The sequence below is a fragment of the Hoplias malabaricus genome, chromosome 3 (assembly GCF_029633855.1).
Source record: "Hoplias malabaricus isolate fHopMal1 chromosome 3, fHopMal1.hap1, whole genome shotgun sequence".
Classification (NCBI taxonomy): Eukaryota; Metazoa; Chordata; class Actinopteri; order Characiformes; family Erythrinidae; genus Hoplias; species Hoplias malabaricus.
Genome location: NC_089802.1, coordinates 4912354 through 4931512, shown reverse-complemented (window position 1 = coordinate 4931512; position 19159 = coordinate 4912354). Strand labels below are relative to the sequence as shown.

General features: G+C 43.9%; 1 protein-coding gene across 12 annotated transcripts in view; it reads right to left on the bottom strand.

Annotated features, from left to right (window-relative positions):
• Positions 1-19159, bottom strand: part of ebf3a (EBF transcription factor 3a) — a 111962-nt gene that overhangs the window by 24156 nt on the left and 68647 nt on the right. For 5 of the 12 annotated variants that reach the window (XM_066664295.1, XM_066664302.1, XM_066664296.1 and 2 more), the window contains exons 7-10: positions 18512-18593; positions 13886-14030; positions 6911-7044; positions 5525-5651 (exon numbers count right to left, since the gene is read on the bottom strand). In XM_066664295.1, the coding sequence (XP_066520392.1) occupies positions 5525-5651; positions 6911-7044; positions 13886-14030; positions 18512-18593 (488 nt within the window). The remainder of the gene's footprint in view (positions 1-5524; positions 5652-6910; positions 7045-13885; positions 14031-18511; positions 18594-19159) is intronic. The other 7 variants (XM_066664298.1, XM_066664300.1, XM_066664305.1 and 4 more) reach the window with 2 other exon arrangements.

Sequence of the window (19159 nt, the reverse complement as noted above, 5' to 3'; positions counted from 1 at the left end):
CAGAAAGGGGCTGTGGCGGTCACTGTGGGTCCAAAGATGAAGCACCCTGTCACGCAGCAGGTTGGGAAATTAGCAAATAATGTTCCTCAGCCCTGATAAATGTGTGACAGCTCTCCCTCGCCAATCATTTTTTAACATTTTGATGCATGTCTACAATCCCATCGGAGGAAAGGAAAAGTTTACTGGCCCTCAATTTCTGTGTGATAAATGGTGGCTGGTAAATGTACGATTTCTGTATGAGGTATAGTTCATTTTAAGCAATTCTGGTAAATGGGTGTCACTGATTAGGACAAATAGTCCGGAGGGGTGATAGCTCCAGCGGTACCTCTCTCTCTCTCTCTCTCTCTCTCCCTCTCTCTCTCTCTCTCTCTCTCTCTCTCTCTCTCAGCTCCAGTAGAGCGTTGAGGCCAGGCTCTCACGGTGACCATGCCTAAATAGAAAGCAATAGCTTTGATGCAATTAGAGCCCAGAGCTGAGCTTTATTTATGATTGCTGTCCTTGTTCTAAATGGTTCGTAAGGGTGCTCTGGAGGCCTGCTTCTGTTAAGTCTCACACACCAACAGCAGCCAAATCCCTTCCTCTTTTATCCCCGGCTTTTTTCTCCCATATCTTCCTTGGTCATTTCTCTGTCCGGTTTGAAGAGGACAGCACACGGCTTTCATGGATTTCACCACAAAAATAAAACCAGGAAAACTAAACACATTCCTACTAGTTACTTGCTACTGTTTACCTTTTTGAGTCCCTTTTTCCCTGGGAAAAAAAAAAAAACTGAAAGGAAAAAGAACAGTGAACATGCATCTGTCGAATCCAATAGTGGAGCTTAAAGGGAACATCTGCACACGGCTTTTAGAATCGCCTGATCAGCTTGAGAGGGCTTCTTGGAATGACTGCTATTGGCAGAAGGACAAACACGGCTGTCCTGCTTTGATTTTTTTTTTTATAGACCCTCCTGACAGGCTGTTCCATGCCAGGGCTGATCAATGGATAACCGATACAGGTATCAGACGCCGTGCAAGTGGCCTTGTGCTAACAAAAGATGCAGTGGTACAAACAAACAAGGTGAAAAAAAAAATCTGCAAGAACATGGAGATCTTAAAAGGATACAAAGGAACAGACTGAAGAAGAGAAAGAGGCAGCAAAGCCAATAAAACGCCACGACCAAGAAGAGCCTGGAGCTGTAAATAACCTCACACACACATGCTCAAGAGCACAAACTCTCTCACACACTCTCTCTCTCTCTGTCCCTGCGTCCATGGATGACCGGTATTAAATGACACTCTGTTTAAGGCGAAGGGCTCGAAGCTCATAAAGCACTTACACACTCTCTCAGTGTTTGTGTAACCTCGCGGTCCACTCCGACACCGCATCATATCCAAGTTTTATTGTGCTCCGCCTCGCCTGCAATAGCCGAGCATGCGGAGTGTATAATTTCACTGTTGACCCTGCTGCCCTGTAAGAAGTGGCGGGGAGAGAGGGAGGACACTGGCTGGCTTTTCCAGCCAGAGCAGAGTCATTTGTTTAAGGAACGTTGACCTCTGAGACAGCCGGCTTCTGCTGGCCGTGATGGAGGAGAATTATCGACTCTCAAAGTAGCATCTAGTTCCCACTCCGCTAGCTTCTGCATGAATGAGTGCTGAGGACCTTTCTGTCACCTTTGGTGTCGACACCGGCACTGCAAAGACACCTTACTGCATCTAAGACTTTGGATTATCTGCTGCCACTAACTGCCACTAATGCTAGGGAAACTCTGCTGCCATACTACAAACACTCTGATGCCAAACTACAAAATCTCTGCTGCCACTAACTCTATGGTAACTCTGCTGCCACAAACTCTATGGTAACTCTGCTGCCACTAACTATATAGTAACTCTGCTGCCACTAACTCTATGGTAACTCAGCTGCCACTAACTCTATGGTAACTCTGCTGCCACTAACTGCGACTAACACTAGGGAAACTCTGCTGCCATACTACAAACACTCTGACGCCAAACTACAAAAACTCTGCTGCCACTAACTCTATGGTAATTCTGCTGCCACTAACTCTATGCTAACTCTGCTGCCAATAACTCTATAGTAACTCTGCTGCCACTAACTCTATGGTAACTCTGCTGCCACTTACTCTATGGTAAATCTGCTGCCACTAACTCTATAGTAACTCTGCTGCCACTAACTCTATAGTAACTCTGCTGCCACTAACTCTATAGAAATTCTACTGCCACTAACTCTATAGAAATTCTACTGCCACTAACTCTATAGAAATTTTGCTGCCACTAACTCTATGGTAACTCTGCTGCCACTAACTCTATAGAAATTCTGCTGCCACTAACTCTATAGTAACTCTGCTGCCACTAACTCTATAGAAATTCTGCTGCCACTAACTCTATGGTAACTCTGCTGCCACTAGAAGTACAGAAACCCTGCTGCCACTACTACTATTATATTATATTATGCTATTTATATGCCCTAACTTTTGAGGTTGGACACAGCTTACCTGCTTACCTTTCTTATATATATATATATATATATATATATATATAAGTACTTTAGTAGTCTTACTTGAAAAAATGTTTTATAATAGCAACCCAGCTTCTGCTAACACTATGAAAACTCGCCTGCCACTAGATTACAAAACCCTGCTGCCAAAACTGCTGCCACTAAATCTACACAAACTCAGCTGCCACTAACATTACGAAAGCTCAGCTGCCACTTATATTCTGGACAGTCTACAGCCACCAAAAGGATTTTGTTCTTGTGTTTCCCATGACTACCATGGTAGCAGATTGTGTCATTAGTAAAATGATTCACAGAATGCAGTATAGTTATACCAATGGAATGCTCTGTGTGTGTGTGAGTGTGTGTGTGAGTGAGTGTAACGAGCGAGCTATATTTGGCTCTATAACACCCTCGTACAGGAGACCTCTGCTTTGCCTGTAATTGGTGATAATGCATCAGCTTGAGAGAGAGGGTGTGACTCCTCTGATAGGGGAGGGCGGTCAACATGAAAAAGATCCATGGCACACGGCAGTGGAGCATCTCTACTGCACTGTTTACATTCATTTTCTCTAATTCCTTTTGTTAAGCAGGCCATTACTCCATTTAGCCCGGCGGAGTTGCCGCACGCATGCGGGCCCACACAAAGACACACACACACACACACACACACACAACACAACCAGGACCTCCTGGCATTCTCAGTTCAAAGCGGCTGTTTATGAACTAATTACAGGCACAGGCAATTTGTTCCGATCAATAGCACTTACAAGAGTTTAAGAACTGGAAAAAATATATACAGAGAGAGAGAGAGAGAGAGAGATGAAGGCTGAGGAATAAAACAAACAAATGAAAGCAAACTGCACCTCTGAGCTTTGGTCAAAGAAAACAAGCATAATTACAGTAATTATGAATGCTATTGTTGATAATGCCCCGTGTTTAAACACGTTCATTAATAAATACTGCTTTGATGGTGAAACCCATTTGGCTCTAAACTGGTGACTAACTTGCTGAAGTCTTGTTTAACTACAAAGCTATTAATAAGTGGCATAAAAAACATACAGCATCCAGCCTTGCGCACACATTTTCCCGGCAATATCTGTCCGATCTGTCTCTCACGACCCCACGCGGTGAGGTAAGGCACTCTGGGAAATGGAGTTCAATAAGAACGAGAGGGCTGAGGCATGGAGGATGTGACTCCCCTCTTTAATTCGAGGGGATAATTAACTAAGTCCTCAGAATCTCGGGCTGTAATTAAACGCTCCCGCTGACGAGCGGGAGCAGGGATCAGACAGCGGAGACAAATAATAAACAACAAATAAAAACATCCCCATAAAGAGAATGTGGCAGCAGGAAGAGGGGGGGGGGGTCCGTGATGCAGACAACTAAACTCCAAGCAAACAGGAAGATAAATGATCCTCTTATGTACTGATTATTACCCACGATAACCGTGTATTCATTCTTTTTTAAATCATAAATTAAGATATTTTTAAAGGAAGCAGTATTAGCATTAGCTTAAGTGTTAGCACATGAGGCTGAGAATGTGTGTGAATGGCTGGGGAAGTCTTGTTCAGGGCAGTGGAGCAGACATTAGTGTCAGAGCTCATATAACAGGGCCAGTTTTAGGCATACACACACACACCCTCCACCACCACCACAACCAGCTCGAGTTTCATTATCTCAGGGGCTCGTTGGCCTGTGGCCTGGCCTTGCTGAGGGGGGTTAAACGGCCCAGACTGCAGCCACACTGGGGCTGGACTGGGGAACAGCTGCCCAGGGGGGACCAGGGGGCCCCGAATAACCCTTGTTCAACTCCCATACACAACTCTCACTGTCTCTCTCTTTCTCTCTCCCTTTCTCACTCTCTCTCTCTCTCTCTCTCTCGCCCTCTAATTCCTGATGATTATCTCATTGTCCTGCCTGGTTTGGAATCAGATACTGAGCTTCCAGGTCAGACATGGAGTGACCGCACCACCTCCGCTATCAGTCAGCCACACTAAGGAAGAGATTAGGCACAACTTTTACAGACACACACACACACACACACACACACTGATCCAGGATACTACAAGCATAATCACCTAAACGTCTTTGCTTCACACAGAATATGACCTTGCTGGCCAGATATACTGCAGAAACACACACACACACACAGCATAGAGTGATGGTAACCTGTGCATGTACGTATAGAGAAAAAGAGTGTTAAAGAGAGAGAGAGAGAGAGAGAGAGAGAGAGAGAGAGAGAGAGAGAGGAAAGTGAAAGAAGGGTCGGGGATGTGTTGTAATGGTTGGAGATTAACAGGGGCTGGCAGCTGCCCCCTTCACCCCTTTGATGGAGAAAGGATAAGGTTACAGAAGAGAGAGAGAGAGAGAGAGAGAGAGAGAGAGAGAGAGAGAGAGAGAGAGAGAGAGAGAGAGAGATCTAGATCATTCTCACACTATTTCCCTGCACTGGGTCCAGCTCTCACTGTTACAGATGGGTGGGCTACAGCCAGCAAAGCACAGAGTAATGGTCAAGATGGAAGAGTGGGACAATAAAAAGGAGAGCAACTGTGCAGTGGGAGAAGGGAAAAAGGCAAAAAGGCCACCAGAGTGGAGGACAAGGTCCCAGGTCCCGGGCCGAGGACAAGAAACAATCCAGTAGACAACATACATCTAACATATCCAAGATATATAAACATGAGTCCCTCTTATCAACACTGATCACAAAGTTATCTCAGATACAGGAGCTTGAGAAGACTTCTGAAATATCTCTGTGAGTTCTGTAGTGTACAGTATGTACCAATTATGAAAATGGCTTGTCAGTATTGGACATGTTGATATTAAACTATTAGAAACATTAATGCTTTAGTTTCAGAAATACCAAACCTATATTATCAGATATATTAATTATTAACTGTACAAACACAGTTATAGTATCATCCAGAGTCACTAAACTGAAAGACTCGTAGTGGTGTAGCATGCTGTGGTTACCCAAGCAGGGAATTAAACCATTAAACCTTTTTTATTATTAGCATTATTTGGTTGCACTCACCGGTGTAGACAAATCTTCCAGGCGCTCCTTTGCAGAACTGCTTGGACTTATAGGACAGAGTGACCTCCACGACCCCTGGGATGTGTCTGGGTGGGGTCTGCACTCGGATGGCATGGGGTGTGATCAGCTGCCAAAAACCAGCAGGGCACAATGCAGTTAGCGTTTAGCCTGCATTCACACACACTCTGCTAACACATGCTAACCATGTTAGCTACTAAACGCAATTACTACTCTGATGTTAAATTAGCCTGTCAGCTAGCCACTTCTCTGTAACCCAGCACTGTAGACCACCCCCACCACACACACACTTTACCTCTGCCAGCAAATGGAGCTTGGCTTTGGCTGACTTCAGGAAAAGCCCGGGGTGTGTGTGTTTGTGTGTGTGGTGGGTGGGGGGTGATAAAGTTGGTTAAAATCACCTCCACATGGCTTTCATTCTCTTCTCTTTCTCTTTATTTATTTATTTTTTTTATCCAGACAGTTCAGTCCTAAGTCCTAATTGCTCGATTGTTTTGCAAGAGCATTCAGATCAGTGCGGAATGCAACCGAAGCCCCAGAGGATACCGAGCTGCTTAGCATGCTTGGTTTATTTGATTCTTTATCTACCCCTGTGATTAAATTGGAATAAAAAATAATAAATAAAATAAACAAACATACACTGATTGGCTTTCAGTGGGGTCTTAATAAGACAAATGTGTGAGGAGACAACTTCATCAACATTCGTTAGAAAAAAGCCCCATCATGAGCCTTTAAATTGGCACTGACTGAGAGCTCACTGAATAAATGTGGAGAAATCAATGTATTCCATGAAGGTTCTACTTAGAACCATAGGTGCTTCATCTAAAGGTGAGTAGGTCTATAGAATAGTGGCTCCCAGACCTTTAGGACACCTTAGATGGTTTGTATTTCTACTGCAAGTCAACTTGGAAGTCTTGAAAGATCCACAGATGATAATTCTACGACAGCAGTAATTAATTACAATTCAATAAAGTCCAGTTACAGACACTTTTCTGAAGCAAAGTAAGGTCTGTACACAATAGCTGTGTAATAATATTTATATCTTACATTGTCAGCAGCTGAGTGTCAAATCAAATACAATTCAATAATATTTAATAATAATATAATAATAAATTATGCATGAAATTGGCCTGTGAATGTCTTAGGTTGTTAAACTGGTACCGTTAATGCTAGACAATATACTATAGAAATACAGTTAAATATTCTATCAGTTATAATGTGTATGTCCGGATCTGGACAATTCTCCACCTATTAGTGACATCTGACCTATTTTATTGTGCAAAGAAATGTCCTTTTTGGAGCTTTATCAAGTTCTACCCCACTATAATTCACCTCACGTAAATGATTGCATTGTCTGGTGGACCTCACCTCACTCCATACGAGCATGGTGCCGAACACAACCTGCAGTCCATCGAAGAAGTTGTCCCCGATGAGGATGACTGTGGCTCCGCCTGTGGTCCAGCCTTCACTGGGACTAATGGCCTTTATGCACGGGGTAGCTGCTTATGACAGAAGAGAAAACACACCGCTCAGGACCATGCTTTATTATACACACACACACATTCTCACTCATCACACACAGAGAACACACACTGACTCCCTCACCGAGGGACAATTAAACTCAAAAGCAGACAAAACATGAATGATTTGGGCCACGCGGCAACAAAAGGGCACGGCCATACATCAGGCAGCTCTGCTTTCTTAAAGCTCCCATTAAAAGCGTGAGCGGAGGGAAAAGAGAAGCCATTCGAGCCCCCCTCCGCACCGCAGACTCCTCAGGGCCACTGTGGCTATCAGTGATGATTAAGGCCAGCGAACGTGCGGCAAAACAACTCCTCCGCCCCACTCTCACACATCTGACAGCGGCCAATCAAAAGGTCGCCGCACGACGGCTGCTTCGATTTCTGCCTCACGCACACACACACACAAACGTCTGCAAACACACATGGGCGTGCGCACTAATTGGGTCAAGCTTCCTCGGCCGCAAAACTTCCATCCTCCTCTGTTCAATCCTGTGGTTCTTGACATAGGAGGATTTCCCCGCTGCAACACAGCTCTACTGACTCTGAGCGATATCCAAATACAGAGGGAATATAAGGTTTCTGGATAAAGTCTCAGCTGATTTGAATAATTTCTAGCAGCCCTTGATACCTCCATCTCAACCTTCCACCCCCCCCAGGTCCCTGCACAGCGAGTGTCAAACCGCCTGCTTATCCACAATATCCAGCACTTGTCTTATCTCTCACCAACTTTAGCACTTTTCTATACCTCCTCCTTTCTTTCCCCCTCTTTCTCTCCCTCATTTCTTTATGGCTGGGGTGGGAGAAGAAGACAATAGCCTCTCTCTCTCTCTCTCTCTCCTCCTGCTCTCAGTGGGATGGTTAATAATGCACAGGAGATGGTGGGTCTTCTTGTAAAAAGCCTTTCAGCAGCAAATCATCACGGACCCTCGGAGGTGACATCATTCACCCCGTCCTGTTCTCTCTGAATTCATACAGCTACAGCTTTATTAGGTGGGTTTATGATTTGGGAAAGAATCGAGTAAAATAAAGTTGTATTAAAATTAAAATTGCATACAAAAAAATGCATATTAAAACACATCGTTTAAATACAGTAAATGACCTCTATATTAATGGGAAAATGCATTGACGAATGGATTCATAATTATCCTCCGGAATTTGATTAAAATAAAAGTAGGGTTTGTTATTATTATTATTTTATTATTAATAATTGTTATTATTATTATTATTCCACTTTTTTTGGTGATATAAATTGAATTAATGCAATAAAATAATTGAATAACGCCTAGTTTATCTGATCCTGTTGAATTGCTGTGTGTGATAAGGTTGAGTGCGATACGATCTGTGTCTGAGTGGATTGTGTGGGCAGGTTCAAGTGTGTCTCTCTCTCTCTCTCTCTCTCTCTCTCTCTCTCTCTCTCTCTCTCTGTCAGTCTGTGGGCTGTATAGCCAGGCCTAGTTAATCACCATTAGGTATTGTTGTGTAGAACAGGCCAGACAAGGCACCTCTCTTTGTTTGCCTTAATGTTGGACTAGTGGAGGTTGTATTTGCTCATTCCTCTCACATCTCCCAGAGCAGCAGAGGCCCTGAGCGCTCATACTCTCTCTCTCCCTCTCTCTCACACACACACACACACACATACACACTCACACACAGGGAGCTTGCCCTTAACTAGAGCTGTTGACTTCATGCTAATAAGTTCATACAAATTTTCATTTCTGAGGCTTGCGAGTGACATTTGCTTTTCTTAATTGCAGGCAGAGTGCTTGAAAGCGGATCAAGTCTCTAAAGACAGACACGGCTCCTCAAAGGGACTGACCTTCATCAACACTTCCAATTATAGCAAATCATTCACCAAAAATTACAGTAAACAAATTTACTTTGTGTAGGTGAGCAGCAGAAGGGAGGGGGAGGGGGAGGAGGCTCCTGTGTGTTTGGGTGTGGGGGGTGTGTGTGTGGGGGGGGGGGTTGTGTGTGTGTGTGTGCATGTGTGAGTCTGTGTGAGAGGTAAAAGCAGACCCACAGGAGGGGCCGGCTAGCAGCTGTGGCCAGAAACCACTGAACATTGCCTCGGAATTTGCAATGACTCTCCCCCATCACAGAGAGAGAGAGAGAGAGAGAGAGAGAGGGAGAGAGAGAGAGAGAGAGAGAGAGAGAGAGAGAGAGAGAGAGAGAGAGAGAGAGAGAGAGAGAGATACTACAAGCTGCCAGCCCCTCTCCCTCCTGCCACATTGCATTTGCATACACTTTCAATGCACATGTAGTGGGGTAACATGTGTTGAATGGGAAGGCATAGCAAAGCGAATTACATTCACTCACTCACACACACACACACACACACACACACACACACACACACACTTGCCTATGCTAGTGATCTAATGCTATACACACACAATGTTCTCCAGCAGATGATGTAAACTGAAGGGAGAGCACACAGAGGCCAAGTCCAGCACAGCTCCAGGAAGAGGCAGGCAGCATAGAGTTTAGCTAGGGATTCACTTTTTAGCATCGAAACCCTGGGCATGCATGTAGCAGGAGATCACTATTTAGCAGGGCAACATGGTATGTGTTTTTATCAGAGAGACACATTTTAGCAAAGGAACACTGGGTTTGCACATAGCAAGAAGGCACTATTTAGCAAAAGTGTTTTCAGCTTGGGATCACTTTCTAGCAAGAGAACATTGCTTATGAATTATAACGGGATCTCTATTTAGCAGGGACTCTTTGTAGCAGTGGAACACATTTTAGCAGAAGCTAATTTTTAGTATAATTCTATGCATAAAACAGTAGACCTTTATTTAGCAGGGGCAAATGATGTGTGTTTTTAGTAGAGGGACACTTTTTATCAACTGAACACTTGAGGGGACTGTTTACAGCTTGGGATCACTATTTAGCAGGGTAGTATGGTATCATTATTAAGCAGGGGAACACTGCAGTTTAGGCAGGAGAGCACTAATTATTAAGGGAATGTGATGGGTGGGTTTGTCAGGAAAACATTTTGACTCAGGAGCACTTTTTAGCAAAGGGACTGTGCATGCATGTTTAATAGCAGAGCACTTTTTAGCAAGGGAGCACATTTTGGAGCGGTGCCATGTTCTGGCTTCTGTCTTTTGAATGAGTACAGCAGGGTATTTCCTTAAGTGTGTGATTATTAGGGGAGGGAGTCTGGGACTTGTGGGGTTTGTGTGTGTGTGTGTGTGTGTGTGTGTGTGTGTGTGTGTGTGTGTGTGTGTGTGTAGGCTACTTGAGAGGTAGATATTTATATATTAAGGTAAGTACAAATGAACTGAAATACTCAATAAGCACTAGTTTTCTTTGTACTCCTTTAATCACATTCACTTTTTTTCTGTTTTATTTTAAGGACCTCTTAGTAGTCCTTTGTTTTTCTTGATGTTAATTCAAAAGACCACACGCATGATTTGTGTGTGTTTCACAAGCGCAAACTCGCCTCAGCCACATATGTCACACTTCTAGAAAATCACTGGCTTTGTGCGGTCTGTCTTTCTTCCACCTCTTATTGGTGTGTGTGTGTGTGTGTGTGTGTGTGTGTGTGTGTTCTGGCCTCCTGCCGCCTTCCCATGTGTATTGTTTTCCTGGTGTGATGCTCTAATCAGAAATGCAGCCTCTTCCATGGCAACATGGCTGCCGCTGTTGTGTTTCCTATGTGTGTGTGTGTGTGTGTGTGTGTTTGTCACCTTCCTCCTTCTCCCCCAATATTGAAGCACTCGAACAGGTCCCGTCCTGCCTGCTGCTGCCTCTCTTTGTTGGGCCGGCGGCACAAACGCGGCGCAATAGTGGCGGGGACGGCCAGATGGCAGGCTGATCCCGGCGCTGATGGGATTAGAGCTGTACCTCGCTCGTGTGTGTGTGTGTGTGTGTGTGTGTGTGTGTGTGCATGTGTGTGTGTGTGTGTGTGTGTGTGTTGCCCATCTGGCCCCTTTAACAGGCTACAGCCCTGCAGACGCGATCCGCTTGTCTTTATTGCATAAACCTAACAACATTACCGCCACTTGGTATGCAAATGGAGCTGAAGCTGCAGGCCTTCCACACACAGTGGAGAAACAGAGAGAGGGCGAGAGAGACCTGCCATCTACACGGCCATCTCTCTCTCACTCTTAGCCTCTACTCTGTATCTCTGTAGTCTGTAGTCAAAACCTTATACTGTATCTGTACAAGTCCTTGTATCTGTTTTATTTGATTAAATAATTAGAATAACACTCTCTTTATGTGGTGAATATTTAATGAAGAAAAGACCTAGAGGTGGACTTCGAAACATATTTTTGTTCTGACAATTAACAATATTTGTATTATATTTTATTTTATGACGATATAAATACATTGTTATTTAACCCATTCTTTAAATTCGGAGGCTTGTGATTGGTCGGTTTAACACGCTGCGTCACAGTGTATAGCTCGTGTATTTGAACGTATTCTAACGTCATTCTTTTTAATTTTTTAATAGATTAACGCCCCCCTCCACCCATAATCCGGTCTCGTTCTCCTCATTGGGGCAGGTTGGTGTATGGAAGTGTGTGGTGAGCTGAGGAGTTACATTCCACAGGGGCAGCAGCGTGGGAATTACTTTCACTTGAAGATCAGAAGCCAGAGTAAATTCACTGTCTGAGAACATTTGCCAATATTAGATGATTAGATAAGAGTGTTAGAGGTAGAGGAAAGTGGGCTTGATACATGGACCACAACTCTCCATCTCCCCCCGCCCTCACTCTCTCTCTCCCACTCTCTCTCTCTCGTGCTCTACTAGCACTTATCACTTTCAGAAATGTGTTTCTAATCTCAAACACCCTGCCTCTGTGCTACAGCCCTGAATCCGAGTGTGTGTGAGGATGGCAGTGCAGTTCACAACCGTACACGTCTAACCTCAAACACTCGCACCACTGGGAAAGCGAATAAAACATGTAGGTGTTATCAGTTTGTACCCAGTGATCCGTTTCTTATGCGTCACTGTTATTTTGGTTGAAGAGCGCCTCACGCCAATAACGCAGACGTCGAGAAAGAACCGAGAAGCTGGAGACAAGCGCCGGGAAAGTGGAAGACCCTCTGTAATATTTCAGTGAAATTAGCGCTGGTAATTACAGAGTTGGGCTCAAAGTGAAGGCTCATGCTGAATGACACTCATAAGTCCAAAGTTGGATCTTTGTCCTCTCCTCTGTGGTAACTGTTCCCAGTCCGCTCTTAAAGCCCCTTATTAGGAGACTAGTGGCAATATCAGCTCGGCCCAAATTTGACATCTGGGGCGGCTGAAACCCCAGGTAGCTAAGTGGTGTGAAAGGAAATGTGTGTGTGTGTGTGAGACAGTGTGTACGGATGTTTTAAGGAGGAGGTGAGCTTTTAAAACTGTTGGGATTAGTATTATTTTTTTCTCTATTTTAAGACTCGTCAAAACATCGGTGGGTGACGGGAGAACAGTTCGATTACGGCGAGTTTAGTGGAGGTACGTGCTACTTTTTAACCTTCATTTAAAGCCACAACGACTTCTTTAGGCGCAAAATATAATAATCACTGAAATGAATTTGTCATGAAATAAACAGATATTAGACGGATGGAGGCAGATAAATGGAGGCTTCTAGAAGTGCGGTAAAGAGAGCGCTGCAAATTGGCCTTTGAAGGCTGGTAGCCCCAATGGTGTAAGGGTTGGGCCTCTCTCTCTCTCTCTCTCTGACTCTCCCCAGGGATGTAGTGAGGCGAGGGGAGAGGCCTGAACCTTCTTAATTGCTCTCCTAATTAAAGGCGGTTGCTAAGCAAAACACACCTACCATCAAACCAGCGCAGAAGAGACAAACAACACGTCATGGGGCCAAACGGCTCCAGCGCTCAGGGCACACACGCTCAATTACTTTATTTTCATTCTGCCCCTGTCATTAATAAAAGAACAAAAAAAACCAGACCCTAAAAACAAATAAGTTAGCGCTCTCTGCCTGGCTGGAGTGAGGAGATTAATATCCTTTTGGTTTGCCTCATTATACATCACTGCGTTTAGTTGATATGGTAATTACTGCTTGATTAAAACAAAGAAAATACAAATGTTATGTTTTCAAACACGTGCGACCCGGAACGTCGTGTTGTTTTTTATGGCTTCTTTGCCTAGAGATTATTCGAGCAGCCTCAGCCTTTCAACAAACAGCAGAACCTGCTCTCAATAAGCGCTTTCATTATAAAGCTCGGAGGCTTATTAGAACAGAACCTCGTATCTCAGACGAGGGTATCTCTACAGGATCGAGGAAATTGAGAGCAGCTATTTAAGCGTAAGGGAATATTCCAGGGTAATTTTGGTGCATTTCTATTGGTCCGTTGATGATGAAAAACGTACACCGAACAATCTAAGTATATCTGAACAACTCAAATATAACGAGGCACTGATCCGTCACAACATTTTGCGAGTGTTGTTCCAAGAACATGAACAATAACAACACAACACTTATTTCACCTTTTGTTGCCCAAAGAGACTAAGTCCGTGGCCCAACATCATTCAGTGACAATAATCACGTGACATAACAATAATAATAATACAAATAATGGGGGAAACAACAACAGGTAATAACACAGGAGAATGAACACTAACCTTGTGCTCTACAGGTGAAATGATGTGTGAAGAAGGAAGAAATAAAGGAAGAAGCTAGCCGGCTAACATCTAAACTCCACTGTGTTCACCACTACTCTAAACTACACTACTGAACTGAGAGGTGACCAAACGGAAGAAGAAGAAGAAGAAGAATGAATGAAAGAAGAAAAGAAGTAGAAGCAGAAGAAGAAGAAGTGGGAGAGGCGCTGAAAATAATAATTCCATGTAAAATGTGCCTACCATTCTCCAGATAAGGAGGGGCCGTACCTTCAGAGGGGTCAAGACGGCGAGCCCTGCGGCCGTGTTTGGAGTTGTTGTGGACAAACATGTTGTCCGAAACTGCCAACACGTGACCGTCCACATTAACTGTTGTCGATATAACGACCTGCAGAGGAAGTAAAAAAAGATAGTTATTACACAGCTATTACACCACAGTCTTATTACTCGCCTATAGCTTATTACTCAGTAACTACACGAAGTAAATTAGAAGTTGATGTAGACAAATCTGAAAGACTATACACTGCTTATAGCCCTTTGACGTATTATTAAGTAACTAATGTGAATTATATGGTTACGAAATATGTAATAACAATGTAACGATGTAGTTACAATGACCTGTAGAAGAAGTAAAAGATGATAGTTATTACACAGCTATTACACAATAGTCTTACTACTCGCCTATAGCTTATTACTCAGTAACTACACAAATTAAATTAGACATTGATGTAGACAAATCTGAAAGAATATTACACTGCTTATAGCCCTTTGACGTATTATTACAAATTATGTAATTACAATGTAACGATGTAGTTACAACGACCTGTAGAGGAAGTAAAAGAAGATAGTTATTACACAGCTATCACACCATAGTCTTATTACTTGCCTATAGCTTATTACTGAGTAACTACACACATTAAATTAGACGTTGACGTAGACGTAGACAACTCTGAAAGACTATTACACCGCTTATAGCCCTTTGACGTATTATTAAGTAACTAATGTGAATTATATGGTTACGAATTATGTAATTACAATGTAACGATGTAGTTACAACTATGCATTGCACTGGGAGCCCACATACAGGGCTTTGAAGGGTTATCATATGAGTGTGTTTGTATACGTTGTTCTTGAGGCGCTAAACAGAAGCCATTCAAAGTAATTTAGAACTGGAGAGAACAGCAGGCCTCTCCCAAGGCTTGCTATCAGACGCTCCGGCTCTCTTTGTTGTGGCCTTGTTTGTGCGCAACACCACATAACAAAGGCTGTTCCACTTATAGTGGCAGACCCAACATTAGGGCAAGAGCTGTGTGAGAGAGAGAGAGTGTGTGTGTGTGTGTGTGTGGCCCAGTTAGCAGATGAGCCCATGCTATGTTATGCTTCTGATCAGCAGGGTTTTTTTGGACACTCAAGCACACACATCTCACAGCTCTGTTTGTTTGACTTGTCTGCATTCTCCACTCTGCTATGTGAGCTTTATTTTTGAATGCTGTGAAGCGTGGCATGGCTCCACACCTTACACACAACAACAGCGATCACACTCACACGTGTTTTGGACACTGGACACTGCAGTGAGACCCGCTGTGGTTTATTTTCTCAGAGGGACAGGAGGCTGTAAGTTGAGCGGTGTGTCTTGGCTCCACGTATGACAACAATACACTCCGAGTCTTTAAGGGTTTTTAGGGAACAGTAAGCGGTTCTACCGTGGCTTAAAGACCCTCTGAACAAATTGGGAGTCCATTCTTTATATATATATAGTCTCACAATCAGAGCAGTCAAGAGTTTCATAAACATTACACACCATCATTTCAGCCCCAAAAGACACATCCATCATTTTCCCAAAATAAAGCGCCCAAAAATCCAATCCCCCACCCCCCCCCCCCTTAAATCATCGTAGCGCTTAATGAAGCTGAACAATATTTAACGTTGTCTATTTCTGGAACCCAACTGTGGTAGGTCCCTGTGTCAAAGAAGAGAAGATTCAATGCAATCATGCTATATTAAGCAGATTCAATTTCTTGTTGGAGAGCTACAATTAACCTCTGTGAGGAGAAGAGCGTTCTTTTTTTCTTTTTTTCCCAACGCCATTGAAGGCTACACTCAGGCAATTATAAGTGTGTGTACTTTAGATAAAGAACTACATCCGAGAAGGTCTATCAAATACCTGCCACTCAAACGCAGGCCACAGTTCTGTAGTTGCCCTGTCCCTTTCACAAAGCCCGGGGCCAATTAGACATTAATCTGGCACTTAGGTGAACAGAGAGAAAAGAGAGGAGGCACTCGTCTGCTCTTTCAGCCGTTAACAGTCTCTCAAACGCCGCCCAAGGCCCTCACGCTAACGCAAGCCCATCTGCATTGATCTATTGATATATTGATTAGCTGTTTTCTCTCATTAGTGGCAGTGAGAGTCAGTGCCGAAAGGAGATGGGCCTTGATGGAGGAGAGGGTGAGAAAAGAAGGACTCTTGAAAAATAAAAGGAAAGGGAAAGAGAGAAAAAAATAAAAAAAACAAACGCTTTAGTGAATTAGCGAGTGCTTTTCTGTTTTTATCTGTTTACCACACAATCCCGCCTCATACAGGAGCACTTAGGAGTGAGCTGAGGAGGGGACGCTTAGCATTTGAATGGAGAGGAATAGAGGGGGTGAATGGAGAGAGAGAGAAAGAATGTGAGAGGGGAGGAGAGAGATAAGGAAAGAGAGAAAAAAAAAGGAAAACCAAAAAGTGAAAGAGCAAATGACAGAAAGAGAGAGAGAGAGAGGGAGAAGAGGGAAAGAGGGATAGAAGGAGGGAACAACAAGAGCAAAAGAGAAAATAAAATAAAAGTGGAGAATGTAAAGCTAGCTGCTGGTAATTATGAGTGGTCTCTCTCAGTCTCTCTCTCTCTCTCTCAGTCTTTCTCTCTTTCTGTAGGGATGATGGATAGGCCGTGCTCTGGCCCCCAGCTGCCGGAGCGAGGGATGAAGAAGAGGGGAGCAGGAGAGGGGAAGACAGGAACACCGAAACCATGACCTTGCCATGGGATCTCGCCGGGACAGAACATGTGTGAAATTTATTCTGGAGATGGCATTTAGTTAAACACGGAGCCTTCAGGATAAGAGACAGAACCACACTCGCACAGACAGCTCTCTCTCTCTCTCTCTCTTTCTCTCTCTCTCTCTCTCTCTCTCTCTCTCTCTCTCTTTCTCTCTATCTCTCTCTCTCTCTCTCTCTCTCTCTCTCTTTCTGTTTCTTTCTCTCCCTCTCTCTCTCTCTCTCCCTCTCCCTCTCTCTCTCTCTCCCTCTCTCTCTCTCTCTCTCTCTCTCTCTCTCTCTCTTGCCTTGCGCTCACTTGAAGAGTTCATTTGGAGTCAGAAGGGTGTTAAAGAGACACTGGGAGCGATGAAGTGGAAACGCTATAACGTTCTTGTGTCTTTAACAAAATGTATGTGACCTACTTTGGTCAAAAAACCACAAGGATCAAACCCGCAGCACTCGTTGACTCGTTTTAGTCGTCTTTCTTCTCCGTTCTCTTTTCTCCACATCATCTCTGACCAAAGAAGTAGAAGGGTCTCCAAAAAATAGTACGTTTACAAAAACTGTGTGGTCTGGTAAATATATACTGTATGTGTCTTAAAACATCAGCTGGGCATTTGTTGTAGGGTTTTTCTTTCATCTTTAAACAGGATGTAGACACTCTGATTCGTTGATAAATAGAAACAATCATCAAAAAAAGGTTTAAAGTCACTGCACGTAAAAGTAAAACAGCTGAGAATCCAGAGACTGACATTGGCATTGGACGCTCTGTGCTTTTACAAAGGCCATAATTATTGGTCTCCCCTCCACCTCACTGCTCGTCTCTCCTGGAGGTGAGCTGGAGGTGCTGAGGCAGCTCTTGAGGAAACACTGCTGAGGGCCCTGACGCTCTGTTAAGACCACTTAAACCTTCAGGGAGGAGAGGAGATTAGAGAGAGAGAGAGAGAGAGAGGGAGGGAGGGAGGGAGAAGGAGAGGGGGAGAAATCCACCGGTCCCATTGTACAGTGGCACATCAGTGGTGACGGATGTTTCTTTTAGTCGCCGTGGAGACAGAAAGGACACTTCCTCTCACTCCAGCTCTGACCTTCTGCTCTGGACGCGTGGATCAATATCATCCACTGACCCTCCGCCGCATGAAAAATGAAAAGTCCAGCAGCGACGTCCGTTCAAGGCAGTTCCCTCTGCTATACGTCTCTATAACCCCAGCGTATCCGGGCTCACGCTTACACAGCCCTGCAGGAAGACGGCAAGGCTACGCTACCCCTCTCTGCTTAGCATTTATAGGGAATCTACTGTGCGTTGTCGTTCATTTGGGTTGTTATTCGGCTCCTAAAACACAGCCCTAGCTCTAAGTCCTAAGACACATTTTTCAAATTCAAGTGTGTATTTTTTTCTTTATTAAATGTAGGCTCAATCTAAACACACACACACACACACATTATCTTTTTTTGAATCCTAAAGCCCTAAAGGAGTGAGTAAAAACGAATATAAGCTGTGAACTGAAGCGAATAACACTATTCCATTTATTTACATTGAATGTGTTGTAACTGTGGAGTGAATTAGAAGTGTGTGTGTGTGTGTGTGTGTGTGGTAGGGAAATGCAGTGTGTAGTGATTTGTATGGTCATTGGTAGTGGCTCTGAGTGCATTTAGAGCAGTGAAGCAGGACGCTGTAGCAGGTGGATCTGTTTTTTCCCTCTTTCCCCAAGAGAGGAAATCTCCCACTCTATATCCTCCCATCCACCTGCTTTACAATAGCAGTCTTACAGAGCAGTGCAGGCTATCTTTACTTTAGAATGAGCTGTGTGTGTGTGTGTGTGAGAGAGAGAGAGAGAGAGAGAGGAAGAAATGCTCACCTGGAACCGGCGCATGTCTCGCGGGTTGCCTGCATTCTTCAGGCAGTTTTGATTGCACTTGAGGAAGAATTTCAAAAAGAATCTGTAAGAGATCACAGGAGGAAAAACTCCAGGTTAGACAATCAATCCCGGTCTCACACACACACACACACACACACACACTTACAAACTCACCCAAACTCACACAGGACAGATCAATAGCTTGGAATATAAATATGGACTTCACAGCTGAGGGGGGGGAGGACTCCACAAGTTGTAAAAGCCGAGCGCACAAGTTGTAAAGCTGCAAGTCATAAACCCACCAGCACAAACATTTAAACACAGAGCCTCACGCTGACAGCCGCAGTTCATACAAACTTTCCTGTTCACACATGTGCACGCACTTACACTTGTGTTTATACAGTCCCGGGCCCTGGCTTCTTATAACTATGTTATATATGGATTATAAACATGTAATTACGTAAGTAACTGCATGGTAATTCCATGATATTAGAGTAGACCTTTAACATTGGCGAAGTGTATGTTATTTAACAAGTTCTTTACAAAGCAACACACACACACACACACACACACACACACACACACACACACACACACAATAATGACGATCAGTGTTTTGTTTCAAAGCCTCCCAGTGGGTGTCTCTCA